Source organism: Callithrix jacchus, chromosome 12 (assembly GCF_049354715.1).
Source record: "Callithrix jacchus isolate 240 chromosome 12, calJac240_pri, whole genome shotgun sequence".
Classification (NCBI taxonomy): Eukaryota; Metazoa; Chordata; class Mammalia; order Primates; family Cebidae; genus Callithrix; species Callithrix jacchus.
The window spans coordinates 6,942,894-6,956,152 of NC_133513.1; the positions used below are offsets into that span (position 1 = coordinate 6,942,894).

General features: G+C 46.1%; 1 protein-coding gene across 4 annotated transcripts in view; it reads right to left on the reverse strand.

The window, feature by feature from the left end:
* Positions 1-13,259, reverse strand: part of GLYR1 (glyoxylate reductase 1 homolog) — a 42,269-nt gene that overhangs the window by 21,168 nt on the left and 7,842 nt on the right. For all 4 annotated transcript variants that reach the window (XR_001914715.4, XR_624311.5, XM_002755863.6 and 1 more), the window contains exons 4-5: positions 7,536-7,674; positions 6,735-6,977 (exon numbers count right to left, since the gene is read on the reverse strand). Coding sequence is in view for 2 of the 4 variants with exons in the window: in XM_002755863.6 (XP_002755909.3) it covers positions 6,735-6,977; positions 7,536-7,674 (382 nt within the window). In the remaining 2 variants the exon portion in view is untranslated. The remainder of the gene's footprint in view (positions 1-6,734; positions 6,978-7,535; positions 7,675-13,259) is intronic.

Sequence of the window (13,259 nt, forward strand, 5' to 3'; positions counted from 1 at the left end):
GGTTGCTTCCTTCCAGCTACAGTGGCCCTCCTGACACCCCTGCCTACACCATTCCTGAGGTTTTCCCAGTCTTAGAGAACGCCTGCTCTATTCTACCAGGCCAACATCTTTAGAGCTCTTCTTGACCCCTCTCTTCTCTAATCCACTGGTAACAAATGGGGCGTTATGGCTGGGGATCTGCCCAACCCCTTCTCACCATTCTGGCTACTAATCCCCAAACTCAGACCACCATCACTGGCCACCTGGACAATTGCAAAAATAAACCTCCCTGCTTCCACTTACAGTCCAGTCTCTACGCAGCAGCCAGAGTGATCTACCAAAAAGACAAATCAGACCATGATACTTCTCTGCCTAAAACTGGCTTCCAGTCTCACATAATAAAGCTCCAGGCTTTATGAACATGGCCTACAGGGAGGGGCTTTGCAAGTTCTGCACTCTCCCACCCACCCCAAGCCAATCTCCAACCTCAAGTCCTATTTCTTCCTCCCCTCCCACTGCTCTCCAGCTTGTTAGCAGTCTGCTGGCCTTCCACCCTGGCCCCAAACAACCAAGCACGTGCCTCCCCTGGTGCCCTTGTGCTACTGGAATGTTCTTCCCACAGTTACCTCCTTGGCTCAGGCTCGTTTTAGGACTCTGTTGAAATGTCACCTTATCAGAGTGGCTTCAACTGACCTCTCTGTACCTTTGTCCGCAGAACATAATGCTGATGTGGATTATAATGACAGGAAATGCCTTCACAGGGCTTACGATGTGCTAGACATTACTGTAAATGCTATTCAATATGTATGTTCTCATGTAATTCTCATCCCTTCAAGAAACAAAATTATCATCTCCTATTACAGAACTGTTAGAATCTTTTACGGAAGAGGAAACTAAGGCACACAGAGCTTAAGTAGCCTTGCCTAAGGTCACCGAGCCAGCCACTGGTGTGGTAGATACAATTTATTTATTAATTTGGAGGCATACTCCAGCTCTGTCACCCAGGCTGGAGTTCAGGGGCTCAATTAGGGCTCACTGCAGCCTCAACCACCTGGGCTCAAGTGATTCTCCCACCTCGGCCTCCTGGGTAGCTGGGACTATAGGTGTGTGCCACTATGTGCAGCTTATTTTTTATTTTTGTAGATTTATTATTTATTTGCAATTAAAAAAAATAATTATTAAATTTTTTGTTTTTATAGAGTCTTGCTATGTTGGCCAGGCTGGTCTCTAACTTCTGGCCTCAAGTGATCCTCCTATCTTGACTTTCCAAAGTGCTGGGATTATAGGAGTGAGCTACTGTGCCCGCATGACTGACAGAATTTGGTTCCAGGGTCTGTCATATTAGAAGCATGTCCTAGGAAAGCAAGAACTCTGCCAGCTTTGCCTACTCTAAAACCCACGCTGGCATACAGTCCAGGTTCAATATTTATTGAATGAGCCTTGTCTGACTTTTAAGCTGCTCTCCCTCCAGGCATTTGGGCTATGGTAGAATTGCTCAATAAACATTTGCTGAATACAGGTTTTTGGGGGAAACGAAAGGCCCAGCCCAGAGCTGACCAAAAGAATATTCTGCAATGACGGGTGTGTTCATTATATGCACTGTGTGATAAAGCAGGCATCAGTCAAGTGTCACCATGGAGCATCTCACACAATGATAATGTGACGGAGAAGCTGCATTTTTAACTTGTATTTAACCTCTCAGCCTTCCTCTGCCTGCACGTAATTGACACCTCTGCCATCAAGGTCAGCCTTTTCCATTAATCTTCATGGGGCAGGAGATTATGTCCAGGAATGGCACTCATTTGGGGCTTTGCCAAGTTATCAGCCTATGCGACTGCTCACTGCTTCTAAGAGGAGCTCACCAGCCAGATGACAATTACTATAGCAACACACACACAAATACCCTCCTCTGAGACTACAGTAGAGATCACTTTTTTTTTTTGAGACAGTCTTGCTCTGTCACCAGAATGGAGTGCAGTGGCCTGATCTTGGCTCACTGCAACCTCTGCCTCCCAAGTTCAAGCAATTCTCCTATCTCAGCTTCCCGAGTAGCTGGGACTACAGGTATGCACCACCACGTAGAGCTAATATGTGCGCACGCGCGTGCGTCTGTGTATATATATATATATATATTTTTTTTTTAGTTAAGATGAGGTTTCAACATGTTGGTCAGGATGGTCTCAATCTCTTGACCTCATGACCTGCCCGCCTCAGCCTCCCCAAGTGCTGGGATTACAGGTATGAGCCACCATGCCCAGCCTAGATCACATTTAAAATGCACCAAAATTCCAAAGCCCAGGCACCGATTCCCTACTTGCCTGAAGGTGCTGAACTGAAACCCCTATCTGTCCCCTCCCAAAGAGCCAGCTCTGTCCTTTCACTATGGGCCAGATCAAGCACAAAGAGCAGGCAGGAAGGATACCTCGAAAGGTCAATAGAAGGTAGAGCTCCTGGACCACAAACACATTTTGTTTTATTGCGCTTTATTTTATTGTGCTTCGTAAGTGTTGCACTTTTTTTTTTTTTTTTAAACGAACTGAAGGTTTGTGGCAACCCAGGGTCAATCAAGTCTATGGGGGTCACTTTCCCAACAGCATGTGCTCACTTGATGTCTTTGTGTCAGCATTTTTTTTTTTAGCAATGAAGCATTTTTTTTTAAACAGAGTCTCGCTCTGTTGGCCAGGCTGGAGTGCAGTGGTGCAATCTCGGCTCAGTGCAACCTTCACCTCCCAAGTTCAAGTGATTCTCCTGCCTCAGCCTCCTGAGTAGCTGGGATCACAAGCATCGCCACCATGCCTGGCTAATTTTTTTTTTTTTTTTGAGACGGAGTTTTGCTCTTGTTACCCAGGCTGGAGTGCAATGGCGTGATCTCGGCTCACCGCAACGTTCGCCTCCTGGGTTCAGGCAATTCTCCTGCCTCAGCCTCCTGAGTAGCTGGGATTACAGGCATGTGCCACCATGCCCAGCTAATTTTTTGTATTTTTAGTAGAGACAGGGTTTCACCATTTTGACCAGGATGGTCTCGATCTCTTGACCTTGTGATCCACCTGCCTCGGCCTCCCAAAGTGTTGGGATTAAAGGCTTGAGCCACCGTGCCCGGCCTTGTTTTGGTATTTTTAGTAGAGACGGGGTTTTACTCTGCTGGCCAGGCTGGTCTTAAATGCCTGACTTTGTGATCCACCTGCCTTCGCCTCCCAAAGTGCTAGGATTACAAAAGTGAGCCACTGTGTTGGCTGCAATGAAGTATTTTTAACTTAAGGTGTGTACATTTTTAAAAGATATACTGCTATTGTGCCACTTAAGAGACTACAGTATAAACATAACTTATACAGGCACTGGGAAACCAAGACATTTGTGTGACCTGCAATGGTCTGGAATTGAACCTGCAGTATCTCCAAGGTATGCTACACTACTCCCCAGATTAATAATTCAGACCCAAGGGCAGGCTGCTGTTCATTGGGAGCTTGTGAGATGAGTCCTTGTACACCTGGTCAGGGGCCTCTGGGGTTCTCACTGTACAACTGGCTACTGTCTGTGAAATAAACCGAATGAACTTATTAAATGCCTTGACCACAGGCACTGTTCTAAGTGCTGTGTCCATGTCACTCATTTAATCCCTACAGTGAAGTCTGAGGCACATACTGTTATAATTCCTAACGATCAGATGTGGATATTGAGGCAAAGGTGCTTTGTCAAGGTCCCGTATATGTGATTGAAACTCTGGGCCCTTGTCATAACCTCTCCTTTGGACTTCCCTTTTTTTTTTTGAGACAGTTTCACTTTTGTTGCCCAGGCTGGAATGTGCTGACAAGATCTTGGGTCATGGCAACCTCTGCCTCCCCGGTTCAAGCAATTTTCCGGGCTCAGGCTCCTGAGGAGCTGGGATTACAGGCATGTGCCACCATGCCCGGCTAATTTTGTAAGGGTTTCTCCGTGTTGATCAGGCTGGTCTTGAACTCTTGACCTCAGGTGATCGGCCCACCTTGGCCTCCCAAAGTGCTCGGATTACAGGTGTGACTACCGCGCCTGGCTTTGTACTTCCCTTTATCCAAGGAGGTGTTTCTCGCCGGGGTGACACAGCCACTGGTGAGATGCATGGCTCCATATACCAGGCAATATCAACTTGGGAAATAGTATAAAATCTGACAGCCCAGATTCCTTTCGGATTCCAGGAAATAAACTCTAAAGTCACATTACATTTTTTGTGGATCAATTTAGATCATGCTCCCTATAAAGTTTTCTGTGCACTGCAGCTGATAGCTTTTCCAAACCCTGGGGTCATGGTATTCAGGGATAGCACGATCCTCCCTCTCACCGCTCCCTCAGTCTTAGGTCATTTAACAGTGAGAAGGGCTGTCTCTCACAGAGGCCTCACACTGGTATCCCACAGAGATGTTCCTCTGGACCCAAGACATATTTTTGAACTAAGCATATTTAAACTTGGGATATTTCACATAAAAACCTGTATTTCCAGCTTCTGTCTTTTTTTGAGTTAGGGTCTCACACTGCTGCCCAGGATGGAGTGCAGTGGTACAACTAACTGTAGGTCACTGCAGCCTTGACCTCCTGGGCTCAAGTGATCCTCCCACCTTAGCTTCTCAAGCAGCTGGGACTATAGGTGTGTACCACTATGCCCAGCTATATTTGTTTCTTTATTGTTTTTTGAGACAGGGTCTCACGGTGTCACCCGAACTAAAGTGCAGTGGCATAATCTTGGCTCACTGTAACTTCTACCTCCTGGGTTCAAGTGATTTTCCCACCTCAGCCTCCTGAATAGCTGGGACTATAGGCACATGCCATAATCCCAGCTCATTTTTAATTCATTTATATTAAATAATTAAAAAAAATAGAGATGGGGTCTCCCTATGTTGCCCAGGCTGGTCTTGAACTCTTGGGCTCAGGGGATTCTCCTGCCTTGGCCTTCCAAAGTGCTGGGATGACAGGTGTGAGCTACCATGCCTGGGCAATTTTTTAGTTTTTGTAGAGCTCATCTTGAACTCCTAAGCTCAAGCAATCTGCTCACCTCAGTCTCCCAAAATGCTGGGATTACAGGCACAAGCCACCACATCTGGACAATTTTATTTTATTTTTGTAGGAAAGGGTCTTACTATGTTGCTCAGCCTGGTCTTGAACTCCTGGACTCATGTGATCTTCCTGCCTCAGCCTCCCAAAGTGCTATCATTGCAGGTGTGAGCCACCACATGTGGCCTTTCCAGCTTTTTTTGAGAAGAAAACCCAGACAATTTGGCAGAAGCTGGCTGGAACCCTGTGGACGGAGCATGACTTCCCCAGACTCCCTGACCACGGCCAGCTCTGCTACTCTGAGCACCAAGGCACGTCGGCTTCTCAGGTCCAGTCAGCTATATTTGCTTCCGTTACCTGCCTGGGCTCGCAGGTGTCTGAATTGTTGAGCCCTGATCCAATGTCTAGTGCTTCGTTATGGCCTTATCACCCAACTGTTTTACCAGCCATATGGCTTCTGTTCCCTTTATCTTGCTGTTGACAATCCTGCCGTGTTCCTGACACAGACCCCTCCGTTTTGAAATTCTTCTATGTGGCCTTCTAAGACTGGGCTCAAATCTCATCAGCAAGCAGGCAAGAGATGCACCCTCGCTGATTTATCTCCTCTTGCTAGCTCCTCCCACTCCTTCCTGCACCCAAGCATGGCATTCTCGAGGCAAAGCAGCCTTCTGCCCTTCCCTCTTCTACCTCTCTTCCCGAGACAAACTACGTCATACCGCCTGGACTCAACTACCCTTTTACAAATTCCCCTCCCAAATCTACATTTCTAGTCCTGAGGTCACACCAAGACAGCTCCCAGACTCTCTAGGCCTTGCCTCAAATTCTTCACATTTCAGACAGAATTGGTACTCTTTCTCCACAAGCCATCTCTACAAGCCCACTCCTCTACTTTTAAGAAAGTAATCATCACTTTCCCAGGAATGAAGCTGGAAATGTTTTCCTTTTTCTCATTCATCCTCTATATAACCAGTTACGGAATCTTAGGAACTCTTCCTCTGAAGCACCTCTCACCTTTTTGCTTGCAGTATATGCAATCACCACCCCCTTATGGATGCACACCTAGCTTTAGCCTTCTAATTGGCTCTTAACCTTTCTCCTGTGCACTCTGTGAATACTGACGCATACATGGGAAGCACAGTGCCACCAGCCTAATCACCTTCACAGGCCCCACTGACTCTAGGACGCTTCAGTACCATACTCCTTAGGCAGAACTTCAGGCTCTCCATGATCCAGGGACAAGCTTCCTTTTTCTTTGCTCTCCCTGTTCAAGAGTATCTTCACCAGCACCAAGCCTCACATGGGCCGTGCCCCCCACCTCTGGAGTGCCTTCCCTTCTTTCTTGCTCAGCCCTTCCCAGGACCAGCCCTTGCACACCGGCTCGAGTGGAGTGTTCTCCTGCCTAGTGCTCCTACTTCACACCTGCATCCAGGCCGTGTCTCTCAGCTGGTCTGCAGGATTCTTTATCTTTTCTTTTAAAATAAGAGTCAGGGTCTCACTCAATCACCCAGGCTAGAGTGCGGTGGTACAATTGGCTCACCGCAGCCTTGAGCTCCAAGCTCAAGCCTCTTCCTGCCTCAGCCTTCCGAGTTGCTGGGATGAGGTGTGAGTCACCGCACCTGGCCTGCAGGATTCCTGAGCACAGAATTCTGCTCCCACTCTGTGAGCAGAAGCTTAACTCTACCTTATACTAAAAGGACACCACTAATCCCGGAAGCTGCAGAGAGAAAACAAACCTTCTCATCCTTTGGGGGCCGACCCCGCTTCCGGGGACTTTGCTCTTGGGCTCTTTTCAGAGGGGATTTGGAGCCTCTCTCTGAAGAGCCTGAAGACACCCTCTTCTTTCCTTCTCCCACGTTCTTCTTCACCTTCCCTTCAGACAGGCTAAGTTTGCGCTTCTCATCACCTGAGTTTGGCCTACTTCTCTCCTCACTGGAATTACGTCGATTCTTGTCATCAGCAGAATTGTGGGATGACGTCTGAAAGTTTAATAATAATAATGATAACTACCACCACAGCTGCTGCCGCCATCGCTACCACCATTTACAGGTGCCACACGCTGTTACAGGCACTCTGTGTAGTAGCCTCGCAATGACCCTAGAAATACAATCTGCTGTTCTCCTCAGACATTGGGAGAAGAAAATTAAAAATATATATATATATATCAAAAGTCACCTTCCCTAGGTCCGAAAACTAGGAGACGGGATTTAAATCCAGGTAGCATATATGTTTCTGAGGCTGTGCTCCTAATCTCTATGCTATAAAAGGAAGAAATGGCCTGTGCTAGACTCAAATGCTGAGCTATTTCTCCCGGGTTCAAGCAACTTTCCTAAAAGCAACAACCTATTCCAGCGAGGTTAGCCGCAGGGAGTTTCAGGCTGATAAGCAAAACGCTGCCACCTTAGAACTGAAGTAGCTTTCTCCAGTGGCATTTCAGAAGAACAAAGGTTTGGGTTTGCGTGACATTTAATCTGCTAATTACTATGCAAAAATAAGCAGTCTGGTGTTAGAGGAAAGTGAACACTGTTGTCTCTCACCTGGTCTTTCCCTTTGGCTCTCCTGAGGAACTCTTCGACGGCATCCACCGCTTGCTGGAATCGTTTACCCTTGTTAATTTTTATCATTTCCTCTTTATGAGCATGATATGGCTTCAGCTGTTCCACTTTGATCCAGGCACTAGCAGAAAACAAACACAGAAAGGGTAGGATCCATAGGGCATATGCCGTAAAGTATCAACAACCTCACTACAGCACAGTGTAAATATCGATTTGGTTTAACTGGACTTTGCAAGAGGCCTCGCCACTTTTTTCAAAACATGCTGTCAACCATCTCAGAGTGTCGAGCCTAAACAACCACCACTGCCACTGCAGCAACCACACATCCAACTCCTCCAGTGCAAGCCCTGTGCTGCAGATTGTTCATCTCCACGGCTGTTTCCCAGCCTTCAATGCCCAATCACAGACACCTGCCACTGGCGCCAGGCAGAAAGAAATCTGGAGACCCTCTCCCATTCTCACCAGGTAGCATGAATGGCCACACACAGATCCCTGGGAAGCAGGGTACCTGGAAATGTGACAGATGATAGCAGCATTACTCCGTAGGAAAATGCTTGCTGCCTGTCAACAGTCAGAAACAGATTTATGACCTGCTGATCAACAGAGAGTCAGGGATGTTGTGGAGCTGAAGAAATACAACATCTGCTAAAATTTGTGGCTTTTATGGATATTCACAGCCACTGAACCTATATTTTTTATAAATGATGGTAACCATGGCTACTAAACCACACAAAACACGGACCACATAGTTTGGGAAAAGGGTAGCAATTACAAAAGGACACATTTAAAAACGAGATGCCATGCTGTCTTATGAAGAACAAATAGAAACAAGATTCTTGAGATTAAAGGTAGAAGAACACACACCCCTGATATTTAATTTTTAATTCCAACCATCAATGTATAACATATGAAAGTGAATGTAGTCAAGTGTCAATTCTGGGGTATCTGGCCTGAGACACTAACCTGAACAAACCTGCTGAGCTGGCTTTCTACAGTTTCCCTCAATGACATGCAGCTTACAGAATCCAAGCACAAAATAATGTCATAGGCTTGCCAAGATTATCAGTTAATTTACATGTTTTAGCTTGTGATACTCACAGGTTTCACAGCATAACCTTCAGAAAAAGTAGATGACGTTAAGGATATAGGAACCGGGCTATCTCACTGGCTTAAGGTTGTTTTCTTTATAGAAAGGTACAGAATACTGGTGACAGTGTTAACCTTTGTACATACAAATAATGCTACCAACCCTCCACCAGCTACCGGGTGCCAGTAGTTGTGATGATGGGGTCTGTGCAAAAACAGCCCTGGGACCATCGGCCTGCAGATGCCAAGACAGCAAACCACTATTAGGCATGCCACCCATGGCTAAGTGGGACAACAAGATGACCAATGGGGACACAGAAGCTGGTATCCCAGGCACAGCTCCAACTAGAAGAGTTAGGCAAATTCCTTTTTTTTTTAATGTTTATTTTTGACAGAGTCTCGCTCTGTCAGCCAAGCTGGAGTGCAGTGGTGCGATATTGGCTCACTGTGACCGCCACCTCCCAGGTTCAAGCAATTCTCCTGCCTCAGTCTCCCGTGTTGTTGGGACTACAGGCATGTACCACCATGCCCAGCTAATTTTTATATTTTAGTAGAGACAGGGTTTCTTTGTGTTGGCCAGGCTGGTCTTGAACTTCTTGCCTCAGTGATCCGCCCACCCTGGCCGCCCAAACTGCTGGGATTACAGGCGTGAACTGGCAAATTCCTTTGTAGTGAACACTCATCTTTTTTTCCTTTTGACACAGTCTCGCTCTGTCGCCAGGATAGAGTGCAGTAGCACAATCTTGGCTCACTGCAGTCTCCTCCTCCCTGGTTCAAGCAATTCTCCTGCCTCAGCCTTGCCCAGCTAATTTTTGTATTTTTCAGTAGAGACGGGTTTCACCATGTTGGCCAGGATGGTCTCAATCTCTAGACCTCATGATCTGCCTCAGCCTCCCAAAGTGCTGGGATTACAGGCGTGACAACTCATCTTAAAGTCTGAAATTCAACATGAGAGTGCCAATGAGTCCAACCTACCCGGAGGAGAAGTGAAATAAGATCTCGACCCGATTTTCTAGCAAGTATATCCCTGAAATGACTCCCTTCCCTCTCCTTATGGGGATGCTAATGAGAGACCAGAGCAATCAGATGCAAAGTCAGACCCAGCCCCAAAAGTCAGTGAAGCTATCATACTAACCCATGGGTTTGAGATGGCACACCAGTATCAGGCATGAAGCTTAAAGAGTCATGACACTCGGGACCAGTCTCTTCCTCCTAGGAGCCTGTGGTCAGAAGCTGAGAACCACACAAGTTCCCAATGTAAGACCAACAAGGTGATTTTTATGGAGCCCCTTGAGACGGGACAACAGACTCCAAGACTCACTAATCCCACCCATGCCCTCATCCTCCTACCTCCATCCTCGCCTCCCACTCCCCAGCCTCACAACAACCCTGATTCTGAGGGAATGGGAAGGTAAGGGTGTCTGTGAAGGAAGTGCCGAGAAATCAATCCCATTTTTTGTTGAAGTATTTTAAAAGGTTTCTAATTTCTGCTGTAAGGAAACGTACAGTCAAAACTCCACTCACTTTAAAGCATTTGAATACTGAAGTGTTCGTTTATAACCATCTCCGAAACATTAAAATGGCTAAATGAATGGCCAGCATGAATAGGAGGGTAAATGCAAGAAATGTTCATCTATTTAAGGCATCCTGTTACATCAGAAAACACTCATCAAGACCAGAAAACAGTCATAAAGGCCAGCATCCTGTTACATCAGAAAACAGTCATCAAGACAGGTGGCTCACACCTGTAATCCAAGCAGTTTGGGGGAGGCCTAGGCAGGCGGATCACCTAAGGTCAGGAGTTTCAGATCAGCCTGGCAAATATAGTGAAACCTCATCTCTACTAAAAATATAAAAATCAGCTAGGTGCAGTGGCATGCACCCATAATCCCAGCTGCTCAGGAGAATCGCTAGAACCCAGGAGGCGGAGGCTGCCGTGAGCCGAGACTGCACCACTGCACTCCAGCTTGGGCAAAAGAGCAAGACTCCATCTCAAAAACAACAACAACAAAACCCAGCTTACCAGAGCCCTAGGTGTATCATCTCTTGTAAGCAAATCAAACTTAAGTCACTTTGGTTATGTGAATATAATTTTTTCTCTAAAAATTACAGTTCTCTTATCATCACTGAGTAAAGGATGCCTTCCCAGATGTTCAGGAGGATGTACTGCTCACCGGTGAGTTACACGGTGCTACAAGGCTCCGCTGTGTAAGGCTTTAGTGTTTGTTTTGTTGTTGCTACTGTTGGTTTTTAAAGTTTCTTTCCTTGATATAAGCTGTGACTTGTGATTTTCCCAACGTCCTCCCAAGGCTTAGATGGAGCAGTATCTTTCAGCCCAATTGACTGTGGGCTAGAAAGTCAGAAAAATCAAGGTTACTCAAGTTGTGTTTAAAGCAGGAGGCTTTGCTTTGATCTGCAATGGAATGAACAACACATTGTGGTAGTAAATGCCTGAAAACAAGCAAGATACTGCAGAGAAGGAAATGGAAGTCCCGTCACGTATCTGGCTATGTGGAAATGAGCAAGACGAAAAGCAATGTATGTTATGTGCTACCACTCCTCGTGCAAAGACAAGAAAAAAGGGCTGACTCTGCACCGATATCTCTGGAGGGACACACCAGCAGAAACTGGTCTAACCAGGTGGCTGTGGGATGGGGATTAATGCCATTGTTACATTGTTTACAGCTTTTTTTTTTTTTTTAATGGTGAACACATATTATCTTGAAAAAACACGAAATCAATACTAAAGGACTGTCATAGAACATAGGCTATTCTGACTGCCCAGAGGGTTTCCCCCATGACTTCCTGAGGTTTGCTTTGGTGGGTCGCTCCTGCCTGGCTGCCGGCATAACTGTACCTGTAACACAGCCAGTTTACCCTGGTGACCTGACATACTTTCTACAAAAAGTCTCTTCATCTATAAATACAGAACCACCGATAAGCCACTCTCAGATTACTCCAATCCAAATGAAAGAAAACCTGGTATTTTCAGTAATTTCCACACTTCTGATCTGCTTTCCTCTTAAATGAAAATCATACATGCAGGGTTGGGTGTGGTGGCTCACGCCTCTAATCCCAGCACTTTGGGAGACCGAGGCAGGTAGATTACTTGAGGACAGGAGTTTGAGACCAGCCTGGTCAACATGGTGAAACCCTGTCTCTGCAAAAAAACACACACACACAAAAATTGGCCGTGTGTGGTAGCACACACGGGTGGCTGAGGCAGGAACTGCTAGAATTCGGGAGGTGGAGGTTAAAGTGAGTGGAAATAGTGCCACTGCACTCCAGCATGGGTGATAGAGCAACACTTGATCTTAAAAAAAAAAAAAAAGGAAAGGAAAATTATGTATGTACAAACTGTGTATTAACAATATCAGTCTATGACCAATCTTGAACCCTCTCATGTGTGTTTCAGCCTTTGCACAGATGTAGTGATGTGGGCTGAAGCCTTAAAGTTAAGAGAAAGAGAAAAGAGGAAAAGGTGAGGAGAGGATGGGGGAGAAAGAAAACACACACACACACACACACACACACACAGTCTAAAGGTGAGAATAATCCCAGCTCTTTGGGAGACCAAGGAGAGCGGATCACAAGGTCAGGAGTTCAAGATCATTTTCATCAACATGGTGAAACCCCATCTCTACTAAAAATATAAAAATTAGCTGGGCATGGTGGCACATACTTGTAGTCCCAGCTACTCGGGAGGCTGAGGCAGGAGAATCACTTGAACCTGGGAGGCGAAGGCTGCAGTGAGCCGAGATTGTGCCACTGCACTCCAGCCTAGTGACAGCGTGAGACTCCGTCTCAAAAATAAAATAAAATAAAAGAAGAGAACGAAGATGGGGCCAGAAGGTGTGGGTTTGCTTTTCCATTTGGATTTGGCGAATACTTAGTAAACAATTTCTATGCGTGCCTTTAAAATATCCATCAAAATGGGCTGAAGATTACTGAGGTGTTACAGGTACAACTCTTAGGTTCTTTAGAAATAAAGGCACCAGAAAAAAACCCACACAAATCAGGTGCCAAGTAAAAGGAAAAAGGGATGCTTCCAAGCTGCCATGCTTCTAATTATTAACTGCAAATCCTTCTAGAACAGCTACTTTTACTCCTGACTCATACACCTCACATCCAGTCAGACCTGTCTACCTTAGACGTGGCTTGATAGAAAAAGTAGCCCTGGCCTCTCAGTTTCCTCATCTGTTAAAAAATAAGAACCAGAAAAATGACCCTGCGTACCTCCTGACAGGACTGCCATGAGGACTGGAGGTGAGACTGCTATGGAAAAACACAGGTAGCCACTTGCAGCCTCTCCACTTTGTCTACAATCTGCTGAATTGGTTGGTTTCTGGTGGCTTCCAAACACCTGTAATTCAAATGAACACTCCCTCTGCTCCACTATCCACAGCCACTGATGAAACTTTTTATTTTTATTTTTTATTGAGATGGAGTGTGGTTCTGCCACCCAGGCTGGAATGCAATGGTGCGATCTCAGCTCACTGTAACCTCCACCTCCTGGGTTCACGTGATTCTCTTTCCTCAGCCTCCTGAGTAGCTGGGATTACAGGCACACATCACTACACCCAGCTAATCTTTTGTATTTTTAGTAGAGATGGGGTTTCA